This window comes from Phocoena sinus, chromosome 5 (assembly GCF_008692025.1).
Source record: "Phocoena sinus isolate mPhoSin1 chromosome 5, mPhoSin1.pri, whole genome shotgun sequence".
In the NCBI taxonomy this organism is placed as follows: Eukaryota; Metazoa; Chordata; class Mammalia; order Artiodactyla; family Phocoenidae; genus Phocoena; species Phocoena sinus.
Window position 1 is genome coordinate 41,697,753 of NC_045767.1, and position 19,559 is coordinate 41,717,311.

A 19,559-nucleotide genomic window follows, 5' to 3' on the forward strand; every position below is an offset into this window, starting at 1 on the left:
CGTAGACATGCGAACCGTTGGTAGAACTGCTTAGTCCAAACTCTCCCAGCCCTCTTCGTTCTCAGTCTGTGATCCTGCCCATTTTTCTTCCAGGCAGGTAGCTCCAGGGGCCTCCTGTCTCTCTCCTCCCCGTCCCATCCCGTTTTCTCTTGAGCATCCCGTTGCTCTCCGAGTGCGCCTGTGGTCTAGAACCGGATCCCTCCAGCACTTCCTTCCTATTCGTGAAGACAAACCGCCAGGCTTTTAGTTTTTAGGGTGTTGCTGTTGATTAGTTTGATCAATAAGTAATGCTTGCTTATATAGCACGCACTAGGAGCCAGGCGTGGCGTGTGCATTAATTCACCCAGTCTTTGGAACAGCGCTAAACTAGGTCTTACTATCACTAATTTGCAAATCAGGAAACAGATGCGAGGAGATTAATTGTCCAAGGTTACACAGAGAGCAAACCGCCTGATTCTTGACTGAGTTATCTTTAAAATTATTCTTGGGCTTCCCTGGTGGCTCAGTGGTTGAGAGTCCGCCTGCTGATGCGGGGGACGCGGGTTCGTGCCCCGGTCCGGGAGGATCCCACGTGCCGCCGAGCGGCTGGGCCAGTGAGCCATGGCCGCTGAGCCTGCGCGTCTGGAGCCTGTGCTCCGCAGCGGGAGAGGCCACAGCAGTGAGAGGCCCGCGTACCGCAAAAAAAAAAAAAAAAAAAAAAAAAATTATTCTTAGTACACGATCAAAGCAAAATAAATATTACAAATTTTCATAATTATTCAATAGAATGTAAAAGTTATGGGAGGGCTTCCCTGGTGGCGCAGTGGTTGAGAGTCTGCCTGCCGATGCAGGGGACACGGGTTCGTGCCCCGGTTCGGGAAGATCCCACATGCCGCGGAGCGGCTGGGCCCGTGAGTCATGGCCGCTGAGCCTGCGCGTCCGGAGCCTGTGCTCCACAATGGGAGAGGCCACAACAGTGAGAGGCCCGCATACCGCAAAAAAAAAAAAAAAAAAAAAAAAAGTTATGGGAAAATACATCCCAGTGAAATGGATTTTGTTGCTTTTTAAAATTCATAGATCTGTGGATGAATATGTCTTATTGCTAGAACGGAAAGGATTGAGCAACAATTCTATTCGTATTTCTAGTTTTTATAGCTGTATGACCTGAGAAATTGTGTTCATATAAACAAGTACTATACCTGGGAACGGAGTTTTATTGTAGCAATACTCAATTCTCGATCTCAAAAACTTAGATTTGATGATCTTTGAGCTGGCTGTTCAATTAGTCCTCCTTCAATTTTCTTGAAAGCAAAGAATTGAAAACCACCCGACTTGCCAAAGGATTTGTTTACCTGTTTACCTAGTCCTTATTCTTTTTCGGTTTCTAGAAAATATACCAGATAGGCTTTATCAAGACATCAAATGATTAGAGTAGGGTGTTAAAAAAGAAAAAAAAAAGACATCAAGTGACTATGAATTAGACTTTTTTAAAAATGAGATGTACCTTGTTTAACCCAATATACTCAAAGTTTGGGAAAAACATTGTTCATTTGCATAAATAGTTTTGGATAAAATGCATTTTTTTTTTTTTTGGTTCCAGGTGGTTCAGTTTTGTATTGTCAAAACTTTGCAGCTAATGAAATAGCTGATTAAAGTTAAAACTGTCAAATATAGGAAATATTTGTCATATAACCTAATTAACAGCCATTTTCATTGTCAGACTAGCCAGATCAGCCTGATTGGATTTACTTTCTATCAGAAACAGTTTGACTTCGTTGTTTCAATTCAAATAAAGTGTCCTGACTTTTTTTTTTTTTTTTTTTTTTGCGTTATGCGGGCCTCTCACTGTTGTGGCCTCTCCCGTTGCGGAGCACAGGCTCCGGACGCGCAGGCTCAGCGGCCATGGCTCACGGGCCCAGCCGCTCTGCGGCATGTGGGATCTTCCCGGACCGGGGCACGCACCCGTGTCCCCTGCATCGGCAGGCGGACTCTCAACCACTGCGCCACCAGGGAAGCCCACTTTCTCCTTGAATATGATCGAGCTTTCATTTGGTTTCCCAAGTTTGATGCTCCGGTGACTCTAAACAAACTTTACAAATACTTTGGGAAGGAGGGGAACAATGGTGGGTTATTATGGCAGCCATTACTGGTAGCCATTTGTGTCCTTGGGCACCAGATACCTGCCAAATATCTGACCCCTGTGATTTCCTCTCTTTTCTACAGCCCAGCCTGCCCCATCGCCACCCCTACCCAATCCTCCAAACCCTGTTTCCGGGGGCTAGTCCTGTGAAAGTCAAACATCAGTTTACAGTGATCTCCTAACCCCAGGGAGCCCATGTGCTTATTAGGCAGAGTCATTTGTTCCCATTCCAAAGCAGGCCCCAGGCCTTGCCTTTCATAATCAAAAGGCTGATGAATATTATTTCCTAAATGACTCTCCATCAACTCAAAGTTCAGTTGAAATCTTGAAAGTTCACTTTTTCAGTGATAACAGAACACATTTTAAGGTGGGGTTCAAAACACCCCCATTAACAGTTTTTGTAAGAGGCGGGGAAGAGGATAAGATGTATTATTTGTCTTTCCAAAGCAAACTCTGTGGTCACAGCTAATTTCTATATTTCTGCTGCGGTGTACAATAGTCAATGAAGATGGAGATGGTAGTTGGGCAGAACATTTTATAAAGTGTTAATGTGAGAAGGGGGATTGCTTTTTCTCCTGAAACAAGTTGAAGGGCTTGTCAGGACTTGGAGGTGAGGGTGGCACAAGGGGATGGTCAGGTGGAGAGAAGGAGGGTCAGTTCTGGCAGAGATGGGAAACCTCCTCATTCCCTGCCACGCTAGGAGTGCCCAAGAGTAGGGGTGTTTTGGGAATTGTGGCTGTGTGAGCATATGCTCCCTGGACAAGCTGCAGAATTGAAGGCAGCTAAGTTCTAGCAGGTGCGAGATGGAAGATGGGTCTGGGACAGCAAGATGGCAATAATGGCAACAGAATACTAGGATTGGATTGCATAAGCCCCTGGGATATTGGGGCAGGAACTCCAGAGGAGGAGAAAAATCGTGATTTGGAGCAGAAGATATGAGTGGAAGGTGGTGGAGAGAGGCTTTCTGGTGAAGTGGGGCATAGCCATCACCTTAGTTATTCATACTTTATGTGGGAGGGTCCTGTGTGGGTAATAAGGAAGATTAGCAGTGGCTCTCAAACTTTAGTGTGCATTAGAATCTCCTGTTAAGACTTGTTAAAACAGTGCTGGCCCCATCCTCAGAATCTCACTTTTGGTAGCCCTGGGGCAGGGCCTGAGAATTGAAATTTTTAACAAATGCTGATGGTTCACCATTTGAAAAACATTGGACTAGATTGTGTCCCACAGGCCTAATCTGGTTGATGCATATTTGTAAATAAAGTTTTATTGAAAGATATACAGATCCATTGGGTTTGCTTTGTTTGCATTGTCTAAGGCTGCTTTTGCTGCAAGGCCAGAGTTGTGACAGAGACTGCATGGCTTACAGAACTGAGAAGCTTGGGCCTTTATAAAGCCTGGACTAAAAGGAGGCAGCAAAGATGTGGTTGTGAGACTTTGGAGGTGAGAAGCCTGTATTCAAGAATGTATGCCTTTCACTAGATAAGAAGTTGCTTCTCTGAACAGTGAAGATAATGCCTAATTCACAGGGTTGTTGTAATGACCAAGCCAGCTCACATAAATGACAATGTGACATATATCATTTTGTCACATGACAATTTGTTATATGAAATGAATTATTAAGAATGGGTGGAATTTGGACAAAGAGAGGGGGAAACTCTGCATGCTGAGGAAAGAGCAGATTACTGGAAAAGGGTCCAAGTTTTCCTTTATTATAGTTTCTAATGGTACCGTGAATGAGAATAGAATCAAGGCAGGACACTGGGTCTCTGGTATGGGTACTGGATGCACACGACGTGTCCAATAAATGCACATTTAGTATCATATATTTATTTCATTTCTGTTAAAATGTTCTGTGACATAGCCCATCAGTTAATTAATACACATGCAGATGTGCTACTTTGAGAAGAAATTGCTTTTGGCATTGGGGGAGGTACAGTGGGTAGGCTGAGACAGAATTCTAAAATATGAATTTTCTCATCAATGTTTGGGGAACTCTGATGGCCATTCGTGGTTCCCTTAAGTGATTGGTTGCCTTTTAGTCAGGTTTTTATTCCACACTTCCTAGTTTCAACATGTTTTTGTTTTCAGAAGAGGATACTCCTTTTATGCAGGTAACATTACTTTTTTTCATATTTCTTTGCCTTTAAGATTTAAACTTCTGGTAGTGATAACAATATGATTTAAAGAAGTAAGTTTTATTATGAAGTTAAGCAGCCAGTGTCAATTAATGTTACGGAGTTGCTGGCTGTTTTGACAATTGGGATGGCAGTATATCAGATAGCTTGAAATAAAAGATATTCCTTAATATGCTTATAAAAATCGAAAGGAATTTTGCATTTAGAAGAGTTAGTCTTTAAGAAGATTGTTTTTATTTTAAAAATAACGTGTGTGTGTGTGTTTCCTGAATATTCTCGATGATAGATTGTTCCCTGCAAACTGAAAGCCACATCTCCAGCAATGAAATTAGGAAAAGTAGAAATGAAAGCAAGATTTGTAGAAATGATGTAATATTATCTGAAACACCCAAATCTAATCCAGGTCATCTGTGTAGAAATTCTGAAAAGGATGAGAAGGTTGATTATAACCAATAAATCTTATACCTAAATAATGAAAGTATTCTACCTCTGAATGAAGAATCTTTTCAGAGGGGAAATGGCTGGCATAGCATCTATGGAAGGCAGGGATCCAAAGTGTCTAGAACTGACGTTGTTTCTACAGAAAGCATGCATTTGCTAATAGGTGCCAGCCATTAAGATCATCTAATTCATTCCTCTTCTGACTCTGTGATCATTGGACAACTTTTGGTTCATATTTGGCTTCACATCTGGCTTCGCATCTAGGAAGAAAAAGTGCTGTTCAGCAAATATAGGAAGCTCTCCACTTGGTGGTTATATCTTTCCCCATGGATGATTTTTATGCATAAGGCTGTAAGAACTTGGTTAATGGTGAAACCATGTGGGATTCAGATCCATTCTTTGTGTACTGATATTCACCCTCTGACCTTGCAAAACGGAAGGCTGATCCCTACACTGTGGTGAACAAATTGAGATATTGCTGTGGGACCATTCCGGATGGTCTATCTCAGGTAACATCAAATTTTCTTGGCCATGTTTTAAATTTAAATTTAAATTCCACAAGTTCCTTGTGGAAAATGAGGAAAACACAGAAGTTTATTGAGAACAGCTAATCATTTAGAGATAAGCCCCCATACAAGCTGTACCAATTAGAATTATCCTTGGGGTTTTTTAAGATAATTGATATCCCTCTCTGGTGGCCACACTGTAAGCAGATGTCTAGTAGTCAACCACCAGGTCCTCTGCCATATGGATAGAGCCAGTCTGCAGAAAAAAAAAACATCTGACAACCGGCAGAGTGAAGCACAGATAAGGGATGGAGAGTGAAGGCCCTGCCTGTCCTCCACTTGTTTCTGAGGTCTAGTTATATTTGTTCTTACCCATCGTTTGATTATGTAAAACAAATACTGAAAAACATTCAAACTAATAAAGATTCTATTGTTTAATATGGAGGATGCCTTGTTAGGGTGATGGGGAGGGACCCAAAAGGGAAGGGATTGTGAAAAATGGTGCCATGTGCACAGGAACCTAGTGAATATCAGCATTTGTCACCGTTTGCCCCCTTTGTAAACTGACACTTTACAAACTGACACTTTGCGAAGTCAGTTGGCTTGACACTTCCTACTAATCCATGCTGGCATACTTCAAAACATCAATACAAATCTAATATTCTTTAAACCACATGGCTTGCTTTTTAATACTAGAGCCTCTGTTACTCCAGTGAGGCCATGGATTGGGTGGGGACAACTCTTTAAAAAGTGTTGCCAAAAGCAAGTTCATGTGTCCCATGCACAGTGAGGCCAAACAAACTGAAACATTGGAGTTTGGAGCTGAGAAAGGTTTATTGCAAGAGCCAAGCAAGGAGAATGAGTGGCTTGTGCTCAAAAAAACCAAACTTCTTGATGGTTTTGAGAGAAGAGTTTTTATAGGCAAAATTTGGGGTGAGGGCTGCAGAGTGTAACTTTCTTCTGACTGGTTGGTGGTGAGTTAACAGGGTGGTGCTCTGGGAACCTTGTGCTCAGCCTAAAGTCACCATCCTCCACCTGGGTGGGGGGCCTTAGTTCCTGCAAAAGAAGTCAAAGATAATATTGTTTTGTATATTCCTTGGGGAGGAACCAGGACACTGCTTTATTGCTTCACCATTGTTTCTTGACTGCTCCTCATTTGTTTCTGAGTTCCCTCCCTTCTCTAATTAGTAACTGAATCTGCCCTTTGGAATTCAGGGAATGTCTAGGAGGCTGACACCTTTTCCCTACAAACAAGAAACAGGGGTCATGGAAAGATGTTTGTAACTGGGAGAGCCTCACAGGGTCCTCCTTCATTTCAAAAGCAAGAACTTTCTTGCTAGAGAGATTTGACTCAAGAATGATTTTCATAGAGTTGAATCATGTGTCTCAAGAGATATGAGTTACTTGGAAAAAGAGAAGTTATGCTTACTCTTGAAAGAAAATTGAATAAAAATACTCATCAAGTAATTCTTTTAGACAATGAATACTAAACTGACAATTGTACTCTTCTGGATATAAGTAAGGAGTTTATGTTGAAATGTCTTGCACCACTCTTTTTCTGTGATAAGAAGAGACCATAATTAACAGGTGAGATTCAGGTAACCATTAAGAACATAATAAAAGGCTGAGTAACGGCTAAGATTCTTTTAGATTAAACATAAATTTGAATTTTTACTATTTTAGGTTATTAGAAACACATACTTTGGTGTGGTAGATATGTTGAGCAAGTTACAATGGTGGTTAAACAGTGAGTTTTACGATAAAGAAAGCATTTGTGTTGTTCCCAAAATTCAGAACTTTCAGAACAAGGAAGGAAGAGGGAAGAAAGTGTACTTTCATTTATATGCACATGTTTTCTGTTATTAGGCAACTGTATAGGAATTCTATACCATCTTGTTGGTTCTAAGTAGAGTTCCCTAAAATAGGAAGCCCAATGGGCATGGGCCACAGTCTCAGGGAGCTAACATGCTGATTATAAAGACAAAACATGCTTCTTATGCACACAATACATGTGTGAAATAAAATAAGAGGAGTTGGGTAATGTAGAAGTTCAAATTAAGCAGGACCCCATAGGGCCCTCCCAGGTACAAAAGCCTTCTCTTGTCCCCAGTTTCTTATTTGCAGGACAAAGGCTTCAGCCTCCTAGGCTTTCCTGAATACCAAAGAGCAGATTCAAAGAGTTGTTAATCCAGGGAAGTAAGGGGAAAGAAGAAACAAAGGAGGAGCCATCGAAAAAGGGTTAGTGCGGCTATTGAAGCAGGATCCTGGTTCTTCCTCAACGGAGATACATAACAATATATTTGAGTTCTTCTACAGAAACTAAGGCTCCCACCCAGGTAGAAGTGAAACCGTGCAAGTAAGATTGGGACTTGAAACCATGGTCTTTCAACTGAGATCACACACCTGGTCTCAGGACTTAATGAAACTCAGGTTCTTGATGTCTCATCGCAGAAAAAAATTCAGTGAGAGACAACATGATAGGTAAGAAGTAGATTTATTTAGAGAGAAACACACTCCACAGACAGAGTGTGGGCCATCTGGGAAGGCTAGAGGCCCCAAAATATGGCGTGGTTAGTTTTTATGGGCTGGGTAATTTCATAGGCTAATGAGTGAGAGGATTATTCCAACTACTTCCGGGGAAAGAGTGGGGATTTCCAGGAATTGGGCCACCACCCACTTTTTGGCCTTTTATGATTAGCTCTGAACTGTCATGCTGCTGATGGTTGTGTCATTTAGCTAATGTATTACAATGAGCATATAATGAGGCTTCAGGTCTACTGGAAGTCAAATCTTCCACCATCTTGGATCTAGTTAGTTCTAACTAGTTTTTGTCATGTCCTATGGCTATGTCATTCTTTTAAAAGTTGTGCCCTGGCCCCTCCCCTCCTGTTTCAGAAGATGGTAACTACATGCTGAAACCTCGAGACTGGTTGAAATCAGGAGGCTGATGGTTCACAATCCTGGAATCCCCCACTTACCTCACCATCAACCAATCAGAAGAAAGTCACCACACCCCTGCAGCCCTCACCCCAACTTTTGCCTATAAAAACTTCCCCTGAAAACTATTGGGGAGTTCAGGTATTGAGCACAGTCCACCCGTTTTCCTTGCTGGCCCTGGAATAAACCTTTCTCTGCTCCAACTCCGACGTTTCGGTTTGTTCAGCCTCACTGTGCGTTCCAGTACACGAACTTGCATTTGGTAACAAAATGAGGGCAAAGTGGAAGAAAATGAATGTGTACATTTGTAGGAGGGTGGCTAGAATGGACTGAATTAATCAATGAAGCCATCTACAGGAAGGCAGCCTGGAACTTGGTTTTGAAAGAAATGATGGATGCTGGATGGGCAGAGGGAATGGAAGGCCTGAACAAGTTAAGTACCTTAATCTTCAGGGCAGTACTAGAAAATATATATTCATACAATTAAAGGCATATTCACTCCTGAAGTGGGCATTTTCCTTAATTTAGATTTACATAAAACAGTAGATAGCATTTTGACTAATGAATGGCAGAGGAGCTAATTTAAAGTAAGTCTAAAGCAAAGGCAGATTTACTTCCATTTCTTAGACTAAATGTGTAATATATAAAACAGGAACGGTGAGTGAGGAAGCTTATTTTTACAGGCATGATGATGAAGAGGTGGAGCCTGAGGCCTTTGGAGCCACAACTGGGTTTGCTTTGCTGTTTTCTAGCTTTACGACTGTGGGCAAATCACTCAACCTCTCCGTGTCTTGTTTTCTTATTTGTGAAATACACAAATGTACCTACCATAGTGTTTGGGGAAAACTGACTGAGATCATTCATTCATTCTGCAAATATGTTTGGGGTCCTTCTATGTGCCAGGAAATATTTTAGTCATGGGAGAGAAAGCAGGTAAGCTAGGCAGACAAACGCTTGCCCTACCTGTGCTTCCATTCCAGTGGAATTAGCTGGTCAGCAAACAAATGAATGAATAAAATATCAAGAAGAGATAAGTACTCTGCCTAAGATGAAGTAGAGAGATACAGCGGAGGTTGACTGGACAGCAACTCACAGGTTAGGGAAGGTCATTCTCAGATCTGAATGTTGCAGTGAAGTCAGCCATGAGGAAATGAGGAGTAGCTAGTGCAGGAAGAACTGCTAATGCTAAGGTCCTGGGGCAGGAATCAGCTTGATGTGTTTGGGGAGCAGAAATATGGTCATTGCAGCCGGAGGGTATTGGGGTAGAGTAGTAACAGGTAGAATCAGATCACAAAGGGCTTTGACCACAAGGATAGGAAACATGTTTTGTCTTAAGTGCAATGAACAGCCCCTAGAGAATTGTGAACTGGCAAATGACGTGATTTCATAATGGATGGAATGTGTTCACCACTGGTTCTGACACAGGAAAAACACTCTGTATGTGTTAGCTGTTGTTACCATTTCATATAATCCTCACACCAGCCCTATGTGATGGTTACTGTGAAAGAAAATCATTCCATACCTGATCTGGGGCACAACTTTGTGAGTTGACGTGATTTTCAGCCTCTTTGGGAAGGATCTAGCATTCCTAATAAAGCTCCGGAGTATTTTTCTGATGGACTTTAAAGCAATTTAGATTCCTTCTGGGAAGTTAGATTGACTCCACTCTGCTCTTGTTTAGATGTGCCCAGTAACCCTTAACCAGATATTCAAAGGTACAACACGCTTTAAGCCATGTGCTTTCCTAATAACCTTCAAACCAGACATTTCTCTTTTAAAACTTTAGTGGAGTGGTGTTTAAGTCACTTTTGGTGTCTTCCCCAAAGAAAATATTTGAGCTAGCTTTTTTTTTTTTAAGTCTTTCGCTTTGCCAACAAGCTTGAAATGAAATGTGGATAAATGTTTATAAATCATTAATATCACCATTCTACAGACAAGGAGACTGAGCCTTAGAAATGTTAAGTAACTTGGTCAATGCCACAGATTTCCGCCCAAAGCCTATGCATTTAAGCACTCCACTGTGCTCCCCACCCCCCACCCCCGGGAAGACCAAACTCAACTTAAGCTAGTTTTCCAAGAAGAAGCAAAGCAATTCTGAACCTGAGAGATGACACAGTCCCCAGTAATCATACTTTCTTTTATTGCAATTCCATTGTTATCTTTTTTTTTTTTTTGCGGTACGCGGACCTCTCACTGTTGTGGCCTCTCGCGTTGCGGAGCACAGGCTCTGGACGCAGGCTCAGCGGCCATGGCTCACGGGCCTAGCTGCTCCGCGGCATGTGGGATCTTCCCAGACCGGGTCACGAACCTGTGTCTCCTGCATTGGCAGGCGGACTCTCAACCACTGCGCCACCAGGGAAGCCCTATCTATTTTATTTTATATTGATTTTTAAAGGCTGGTATTATATAATTCATTGTAACCTTGCTTTATTCCACCCAAGATGTATGTGTAGTTCACATCCACTTTACTCTGCTTTCTGATTTTTAAGGGTTTTAATTTGTTCTTTCACTAAGTGAACCCAATCCTAACTAGAATGGACCTTTTCTCCTATTTTTCAAGATTCACAAAATCTTTTCTTCTGGTCTAGGACATCACTTACTTGAATCTTCTGTGCATCCAAGCCCAGAGATTTAAATCATTAGTGTCTATGATTAATGCCAAACATACAACCAGATTGTATGAGTCTACCAAGCTGAAGTAAACAATGTATTAGCCCTTGTGAGAAAAATCCTGAATGAGATCATTGAAGGATGCTAAAACACTCTGGATTGGGACTTCCCTGGTGGCGCAGTGGTTAAGAATATGCCTGCCAGTGCAGGGGACAGAGGTTCGATCCCTGGTCCAGGAAGATCCCACATGCCGCAGAGAAACTAAGCCTGCGCCTAGAGTCCATGCTCCACAATAGGAGAAGCCACTGCAGTGAGAAGCCCGCGCACCGCAACGAAGAGTAGTCCCCGCTCACCGCAACTAGAGAAAGCCAGTGCACAGCAATGAAGACCCAACACAGCCAAAAACAACAACAACAACTGAAATGCCCACGGTCACAAGACCCCTCCACAAGACCACCAGAGACAAGAGTCAAAGCCAAACGGCAAGGGTCATTTATTGCAGGTTCGAACCTGGACCTCCGCGCACTTGTTGCCGGTGACGCTAAGAGGTCCCGATGGAGTTTAGTACAGCTCTTTTATAGACAGGTACAAACAAGCTCACGACCTTCAGGGGTGGGGAGTACTGATTGGCTAACTTTTAAACAAAGACACTAGTCACTGATTGGTTAACTTTTAAACAAAGACACTAGTCACCGTCTGATTGGTTGGATGGTTGCAAAAGGGGGTTCAGCAAGCATAGTTACAGAAGCGAGAGCGGCTGGTTAAGTTTCGGTTTCCTGAGGCTTTGTTTTTCAATTAGGAATACTTAAGATGGGGCCATAGTTACAAACAGTACAAACAGGAAGATCGATGCAATCCTAGCAGCGCTATGGCCTAATGGCAGGGCATCAATTCAGTCCTATTTCTACCAAAGTAGAACATAGCCCTTCATTCCCCCTTCTTTCATGAACCAGAGGAGCCAATCTTGGGTCCTCAAGGCTCAGTTTCTTCATTTTCTAAGTCCTCGTATGGCTGATATTGTGATCTTAATACCATTAGCTGAACTGTGTTTATTCTTTTTCGGACGAAATCCATGATTTTGTTGAATATACAGGGGCCTATAGTGAGGAGGAAAGGGAGGCATAGTAGAGGGCCCAGGAAGGGGAGGAGGAAGGGAAGCATCCCATGAAATCCTGACCAAAGGGGATTGTCCGCTAATTCTTTCCGGCGGCGGGCTAAGTCTTCCTGGAGCTGGTGAATTTTGTTTCTTACAATGCCTGATTTATTTGCATAAAAACATTTTTCTTTTAGGGCGAGGCATATCCCACCCTGTTCAGCTGTCAGCAAGTCTAAGCCCCTCCTATTTTGTAGGACCACCTCGGCCAGCGAATCTAATTGGTCCTGTAAGTCCTGAATGGTTCCAGAGAGGGCTTCTACATCTTCTATTAATTGTCTAGACAGCTGATTATAGGAGTGAAGGGAGACCCCAAGACCTGTACTCCCTGTGGCCACAGCTCCTGTAATTCCTAGTCCTACCAGGAGGGGTATGGCTGTAATGGCTCGTTTGGTTCTTCCTGCCCAAAGGTCAAAGCTGGGAATGGGCAATGGAGTGTCTCCCGAGATCAGGTCTACATTAGGGAGGAGGGTGGCTAGGTTGCAGACCCCTGTCCAGTTTTGGGGTAAATAGGTGTATGCTAGGTTATTTCCACAGACAAAGACAGTGGTGTTAGGACTACAGAGGGAGGAGTTTACGGGGATATACTGACTACATCCAGTAGATGAAAGGATTCCCAAGTCAATACTGGCGTTAGAGAGGGAATCGTTCTTGACAAAGCATGAGGTATTAAAGGTAGTTGAAAACTTTGAAAATTGTATGGGAAACGGCTCGGGGAGTAAAGTTGGGTTACATTGTTTGCTGATGTTTAAATTGGCGAAAATGGGGATGGCTATAGGGCGGGGCGGTCCTTGAGGAAGGCAGAGCCAGCAATCTTGTGCTAAGTTGGGGTTGGTGGTATTTAAAAGCGCAAAAGTAGCTTCTAGTATAGTCGTGGTTTGGGGGTCCAGTTCAGAGGGATTGACCTTAGGGCGAATTAGGGGGTGGTAGCTGAGCTGTGGGTACAGATCCTGATAGGCCTTTTCTATTTGTCTTCGGGTTTCTATCTGGCGCACTTCGTCTTGGGGCCCTCCACCGTCTGACATATGTATGGGGGCCCTGGTATTCCAGCACACCGGGGTCCCGGGAGTGCCAATGCATCCAGCCAGAAGGTATTTATTATTATCACTAATGGTGGGACTTTTATTATTCTGTAGTGTGGCTGTGAAATAAGTCTTGTTATTGGTCCCTGTACATTGCTGGTAAGAGGAGTAGCACGTGCTATGCATTGATTCCTGAAAAGTAGAACAGGGCAAATAGCTCGGGGGGGGGGGAGTGGTTTAGGCTTATGGTGGCATTGCCAGCTGGTTTTGACCCCGGTGCCTCCATATACCTGAACAAGGTATGCAGTTATTCCCCCGCAATCCTGCATATGAGTATACCTTCGGGGAACAACAGGAGTCTCGCTAGTACCTCCCCTGCACTCGCACGGTGCACCATATAGTTGTTGCATTAAAGCATGCTTAGTGGGGGGGGGTTGAATCCTCCCCTCGTGGCCCGAGGGTTGAGGGTTAGGACTGTCATTAGAGCTATCAGCAGTACCTTGGTCCTCATGGGGGAGGGTATGGCGTAAGGTCAGTTTGAGGGGATTGTCCTTACTCCGATCAACCGTCCAGGTGACGTCAGCTTTAGTGGACTTGATGAGGTCAGAAAGTGGGTCCACCGGCTTGACGTGGGTGTAATGGATCCAGGCAGCTATGCTGTCCACCTTGATGGCCGTCGGCGTTGTCAGGATGATCTGGTAAGGTCCTTTCCACCTGGGTTCTAGGGTCTCTTGTCGATGGCGTTTGACAAGGACCCAGTCACCTGGTCGGAGCTGGTGTGGAGTAGGCGGGGGTCCTGTTGTATATAGCTCTTTTAGTTTGGGCCAGATTGTCTCATGTATCCGCTGTAAGGCTTGGAGGGAAGACAGGAGATTATTTTCTGGGTCCGATTGGATAAGGTTAGTCTTTAGGTTAGGGATAATAGGAGGAGGCCTACCATGTATTATTTCGTAGGGGGTAAATCCTAGCTTACAGGGGGAATTTCGCACCCTAAACAGAGCGTAGGGGAGTAGGACTACCCAGTTAGCGCCAGTCTCCATGGTTAATTTAGTCAAGGTCTCTTTTAGAGTTCTATTCATTCTTTCTACCTGTCCTGAACTCTGGGGGCGGTATGCACAATGTAATTTCCAATCAGCCCCAAGTATGGAAGCCAGATCCTGACTTACCTTAGAAACGAAAGCCGGCCCGTTGTCTGACCCTATCATAACTGGAAAGCCATACCTGGGCAGGATTTCTTCTAGTAACTTTTTAGCTACTATTTGTGCTGTCTCATTCTTGGTCGGGAATGCCTCAGTCCAACCTGAAAAGGTATCTATAAACACCAGTAAATATCTATATCCATATTTGCCAGGCTTTACCTCCGTGAAGTCCACTTCCCAGTAGGCTCCGGGCTGGTTCCCTCTTTCCCGGATGCCAGCGGTTGGTGGGTGGGTGTTAGCATTATGGAGTTGGCAGACTGCACAGCCAGCAACCAGTCGTTCAGTTTTTTCGGAGACATTTTTAATTTTAAGTCCAGTCTGTCTGATGAGATCCTGTAGCCGTCGGGCGCCCAAGTGGGTGCTACGATGGATCCGTTCAAGGACCAAGGTTCCTAGTTTTTCCTGGAAGGAGGATATTGTTCTTAGTGTCCCGCCACCATCCGTCTTTAACCTGGGTTAGAGGGAGTTTGTTTATCCATCTAATGTCATCTTCCGAGTAGTCGGGTTGGGGCGGTAATTCCCGGGGCCCTGGATCCGGCAGTTGTAGGGGAAGTAATGGTATTGGAGTGTATGCCGCCTTTCGAGCCGTCTGGTCTGCCAAATTGTTGCCCCGGGCGACTGGATTTGTGGGTTTTTGATGCCCCGGGCAATGTACAATGGCTAACTTTTTGGGTTCCCATATGGCCGCTAGCAAGGCCAGGATTTCCTCTTTGTTCTTGATGTCTTTGCCCTCTGCTGTGAGTAGTCCCCGCTCTCGGTATATTGCCCCATGTATGTGTGCGGTAGCGAAAGCATACCGGCTGTCTGTATATATGGTGGCTTTTTGGTCCTTGCTCATCTTGAGAGCTTGGGTCAGGGCAATTAATTCAGCTTTTTGGGCTGAGGTCCCTGGGGGGAGAGTCTTTGCCCATATCACCTCAGTTTCCGATGTTACCGCTGCCCCCGCATACCTCTGATCTTGCTGGACAAAACTACTGCCGTCAGTGAACCATGTGACTTGTGCATCTAATAGGGGCTGGTCACGTAGGTCTTCCCGAACCCCATGGATCTGAGCCAGTACCTCTGCACAATCATGGAGTGGGGAGTCTAAGTCTGGGTCAGGTAATAGAGAGGCAGGGTTTAAAGCCCGTGGTGGAGTGTAGCTAATTTTGAGAGGATTTAACAGTAGACCCTGGTAGTGGACCAATCGAGCATTGCTCATCCATCGGTCGGGAGGCTGTTTGAGAACCCCGTCGATGGCGTGGGGGGTGGTGACATGTAATTCCTGTCCCATAGTTAGTTTGTTGGCATCCTTTACCATTAGGGCTGTGGTGGCGATCACCCGGAGGCAAGGAGGCCAGCCTGCAGCCACGGGGTCCAATTTCTTCGATAGGTAAGCGATAAGCCTGGTCCAAGGACCGAGGGGTTGGGTCAACACGGCCTTAGCTATGCCTTTGTTTTCATCCACAAAGAGGTGGAAGGGTTTGGAGACATCAGGGAGACCCAGGGCGGGTGCGGATAGCAAGGCAGTTTTGATCTGCTGAAACGATTGCTCAGCCTCCTCTGTCCATTCAAAGGGCGTCTGTTCTTTGGTGGCTAAGTATAGTGGTTTGGCCATTTCAGCAAATTTGGGTATCCATAAACGGCAGAACCCAGCTGGCCCCAAAAATTCTTTCACCTGTCGAGGCGTGGTGGGTCTGGGGATGCGGAGGACAGTCTCTTTCCGTGCATCTGTGAGCCATCGTTGCCCCCCTTTCAGTAGGTATCCCAGGTAAGTTACCTCAGGCCTGCAGATCTGCGCCTTTTTGGCAGAGGCCTGGTATCCCAGGGTGCCGAGAGTCTGTAGGAGGTTTCTGGTTCCCTGCAGGCAGGCTTCAGTGGTCCCAGCAGCTATTAAGAGATCATCAACATACTGCAGGAGGGTTATATTGGGGTTTTGTCTCCGGTACTCACTGAGATCCTCGTGTAGGGCCTCATCAAACAAGGTAGGTGAGTTCTTGAATCCTTGGGGAAGTCTGGTCCAGGTGAGTTGTCCGTTTATGCCTCTCTCGGGATCCGACCATTCGAAGGCAAAGAGTTCTTGACTTTTGGGTGCTAAGGGTAAACTAAAAAAGGCATCTTTGAGGTCCAGCACAGTATACCATTGTTTTCCTGGACTAAGGGCGCTCAAAAGAGTATATGGATTGGGTACGGTAGGATGGATGTCTATGACTCGTCTGTTAACTTCCCTCAGGTCCTGTACTGGGCAGTAGTCTTTACTGTTAGGTTTGCGGACTGGCAGCAGGGGTGTGTTCCAGGCCGACTGGCAGGGACGCAGTATACCTAGGTCAAGAAGCCGGCGAATATGTGGAGTGATACCAGTTTTGGGCTCTATGGGCATGGGATATTGTCGGACACGTGCAGGATCTGCCCCTGGTTTGATTTCTATGAATAGGGCTGGGCGATGTTTGGCTAGTCCCATCCCACCTGTTTCTGCCCATGCTTCGGGGAACTGCTGAAGCCATGACTTTATATCTTGATTTTGGGAGGGTGGTTCCTGGTGAAGTCGGTACTCATCTTCCAAGTTCAGGGTGAGCACAGATATGGGTTGGTTGTGAGGGTCTGTTATGATCGGCCCCTCTGACCGAAAATGAATTTGTGCTCCCATTTTAGTAAGTAAGTCTCTCCTCAGTAAGGGGCAAGGGCTATCGGGAATGACCAGAAAGGAGTGGGTTACTTTTCCCGTGCCCAAGTCCACAGTTCTCTGAGTGGTCCAGGGGTAACGTTTAACTCCCGTAGCTCCCTGGACCAAGGAGGTTTTGTCAGAAATTTTCCCGTGGGGCTTAACCAAGACCGAATGCTGTGCCCCTGTATCCGCCAGGAATTGGACTGGTTTCCCCTCCACTTGTAGGGTTACCCTGGGTTCGGGGAGGGGGTCCGAACCCCGTCCCCCATACTCTGCATCATGTGTAAACAGGACTGGGGTGGTGGCCTTCGGTTGCCATTGCCCCTGGTTGGGGCGCGGCTGCCTTTTTTTGGGGCATTCCCGAGCCCAATGGCCTTTTTCCTTGCGATAGGCACATTGATCTCTGTCCAATGGTCGCCTGGGAGGTCGAGTGGCTGGGGGGCCCCCTTGATCTTTCTGAACAATGGCGGCCAGGACCTTAGTCATTTTCTCAGTGGCTTTAAGTTGTTTATCCTCTGGGGCGTCTCGGTTATTAAAGACGCGCTGAGCAATACGGAGTAGGTCCTGTATCTGTTTGCCCTCCAGATCTTCTAACTTCTGGAGTTTCTTTTTAATATCAGGGGCTGCCTGGTTAACGAAGGACATTACAACGGCAGCCTGATTTTCGGGGGCCTCTGGATCCATAGGGGTATATTGCCTAAAGGCTTCCATTAATCTTTCTAAATAAGAGGAGGGACTTTCTGTTTTACCTTGTACAATTGAATATACCTTGGCCAAATTAGTGGGCTTGCGCGCGGCAGCCCGGAGACCCGCCATTAGAGTCTGGCGATAAATGAGCAGTCGTCCCCTACCTTCTCCGGTGTTGTAGTCCCAATCATCCTGCGGGGGGCGAGTTAAGGGAAAGGCTGCATTAATAAGATCAGGGTTAGCGGTGGGTTGACCATCATCTCCAGGAACCAGTTTTCTTGCCTCCAGCTGGATTCGTTCTCGTTCTTCGGTAGTGAACAGGATCCGGAGAAGCTGTTGGCAGTCATCCCAGGTGGGCTGATGGGTAGACATAACACTATCTAGAAGAGCTATCAAGTCTTTAGGATTATCAGAAAAACGAGCATTCTGGGTTTTCCAATTATATAAGTCACTGGTAGAGAATGGCCAATATTGGAGTCGGGGGTTCCCTGTCTCATCGGGAGGGCCTATTTCTCGCAGGGGTAGGGCTGTGGTGGAATCTGGATGGCGGAACCCTGGGTCGCGCTGAGTGCGTCCACGGGTGCGTCCAGCCGGCCCAGGGGAGTTATTTTCATTGGGCAGGAGGGCCGGCAGTGCCTCTGCCTCTCGGTCCTCCGGTTCTGACCTGGGTGGCCTCTCGGGAGGGGCCACAGGAGGTTCTTCCAAGGGGAGAGGAGCAGGGTCAGGAGCAGGAAGGGGGACTGGTTGTGGGGCCAAAGGAGGATGTTGATATGGGGGGGGGTTCTATGAGAAGGAGGTCTTGGCTGTCAGAAAGTATGGGTGCGGTTGAGGTCTGAGGCTTGGGAGGTTTAGTTGGTCGGACCGTAAGGATCTTATATGTCCCTGATGACAAAAAGGGGGCCATCCAGGGAGGTGGGTTTTCTACCAGGTCCTGCCATCCAAGATGTAGGGGATTTGGTCCGGATGGCCTTCTTTCCCTGGTAAGAAAACTCTAGATTTAATTTTTAGGACTATAGGAAGACAAAAGGTACCGTCGGTGGGCCAACCAACCCCGAAAGTTGGCCATTCAGAGCGGCAGAAGGTAATAAGTTTTCTTTTCCGGATGTCCAGACTGAGGTCGTGTCCTCGGGATTTCACATCCCCAAAATTAGTGAGAAGGAGGGAGAGAGGGGTACTCTGTGTTTGGCCCATGTTTAGGTCCTGGAAGAGGTTGGTTAGAAAAGGTTATTCTGAAAACGAAAGTGATTAAGAGCAGTCCGAATAGCGGAGCCTGTAAAAGGAGGAAGGGAGGTTATCGCGTGCGCGCTTCAGATGGGCTATCAACCCCCAGATGGGTCGCGGTAGACGTCTCCAACCACGCCCGACTAGGTGTCCTATAGCGCGTCCACCAGGACTGTCCTAGTCCCCAAAACAGAAGGTACCTTGAGCCAGCTTACTTACCGATCGGTTGTCAGCGATGACCCGTTGACCTGATGTCTGGTGGGCTTGGGGGCATCCCGGACGAGCCCCCAAATGAAATGCCCACGGTCACAAGACCCCTCCACAAGACCACCAGAGACAAGAGTCAAAGCCAAACGGCAAGGGTCATTTATTGCAGGTTCGAACCTGGACCTCCGCGCACTTGTTGCCGGTGACGCTAAGAGGTCCCGATGGAGTTTAGTACAGCTCTTTTATAGACAGGTACAAACAAGCTCACGACCTTCAGGGGTGGGGAGTACTGATTGGCTAACTTTTAAACAAAGACACTAGTCACTGATTGGTTAACTTTTAAACAAAGACACTAGTCACCGTCTGATTGGTTGGATGGTTGCAAAAGGGGGTTCAGCAAGCATAGTTACAGAAGCGAGAGCGGCTGGTTAAGTTTCGGTTTCCTGAGGCTTTGTTTTTCAATTAGGAATACTTAAGATGGGGCCATAGTTACAAACAGTACAAACAGGAAGATCGATGCAATCCTAGCAGCGCTATGGCCTAATGGCAGGGCATCAATTCAGTCCTATTTCTACCAAAGTAGAACATAGCCCTTCACAACTACAAAATACTCTGGGTTATTTTGGACTGGAGGATGGGGGAAGTCCCTACTTCTAGCTAACAAGCCTCATTCTCTTA

The 19,559-nt window shown here is 45.7% G+C and overlaps 1 protein-coding gene across 1 annotated transcript; it reads right to left on the reverse strand.

The window, feature by feature from the left end:
* Window positions 1-30: 30 nt before the first annotated feature.
* Window positions 31-18,644, reverse strand: LOC116753927. Its single transcript, XM_032631967.1, has 5 exons — window positions 18,485-18,644; window positions 14,626-18,151; window positions 13,214-14,516; window positions 12,056-13,115; window positions 31-215 (listed from the first exon to the last, which is right to left on the reverse strand). The coding sequence occupies exons 1-5, from the start codon at window positions 18,642-18,644 to the stop codon at window positions 31-33; spliced, it is 6,234 nt and encodes a 2,077-aa protein (XP_032487858.1).
* Window positions 18,645-19,559: the final 915 nt, after the last annotated feature.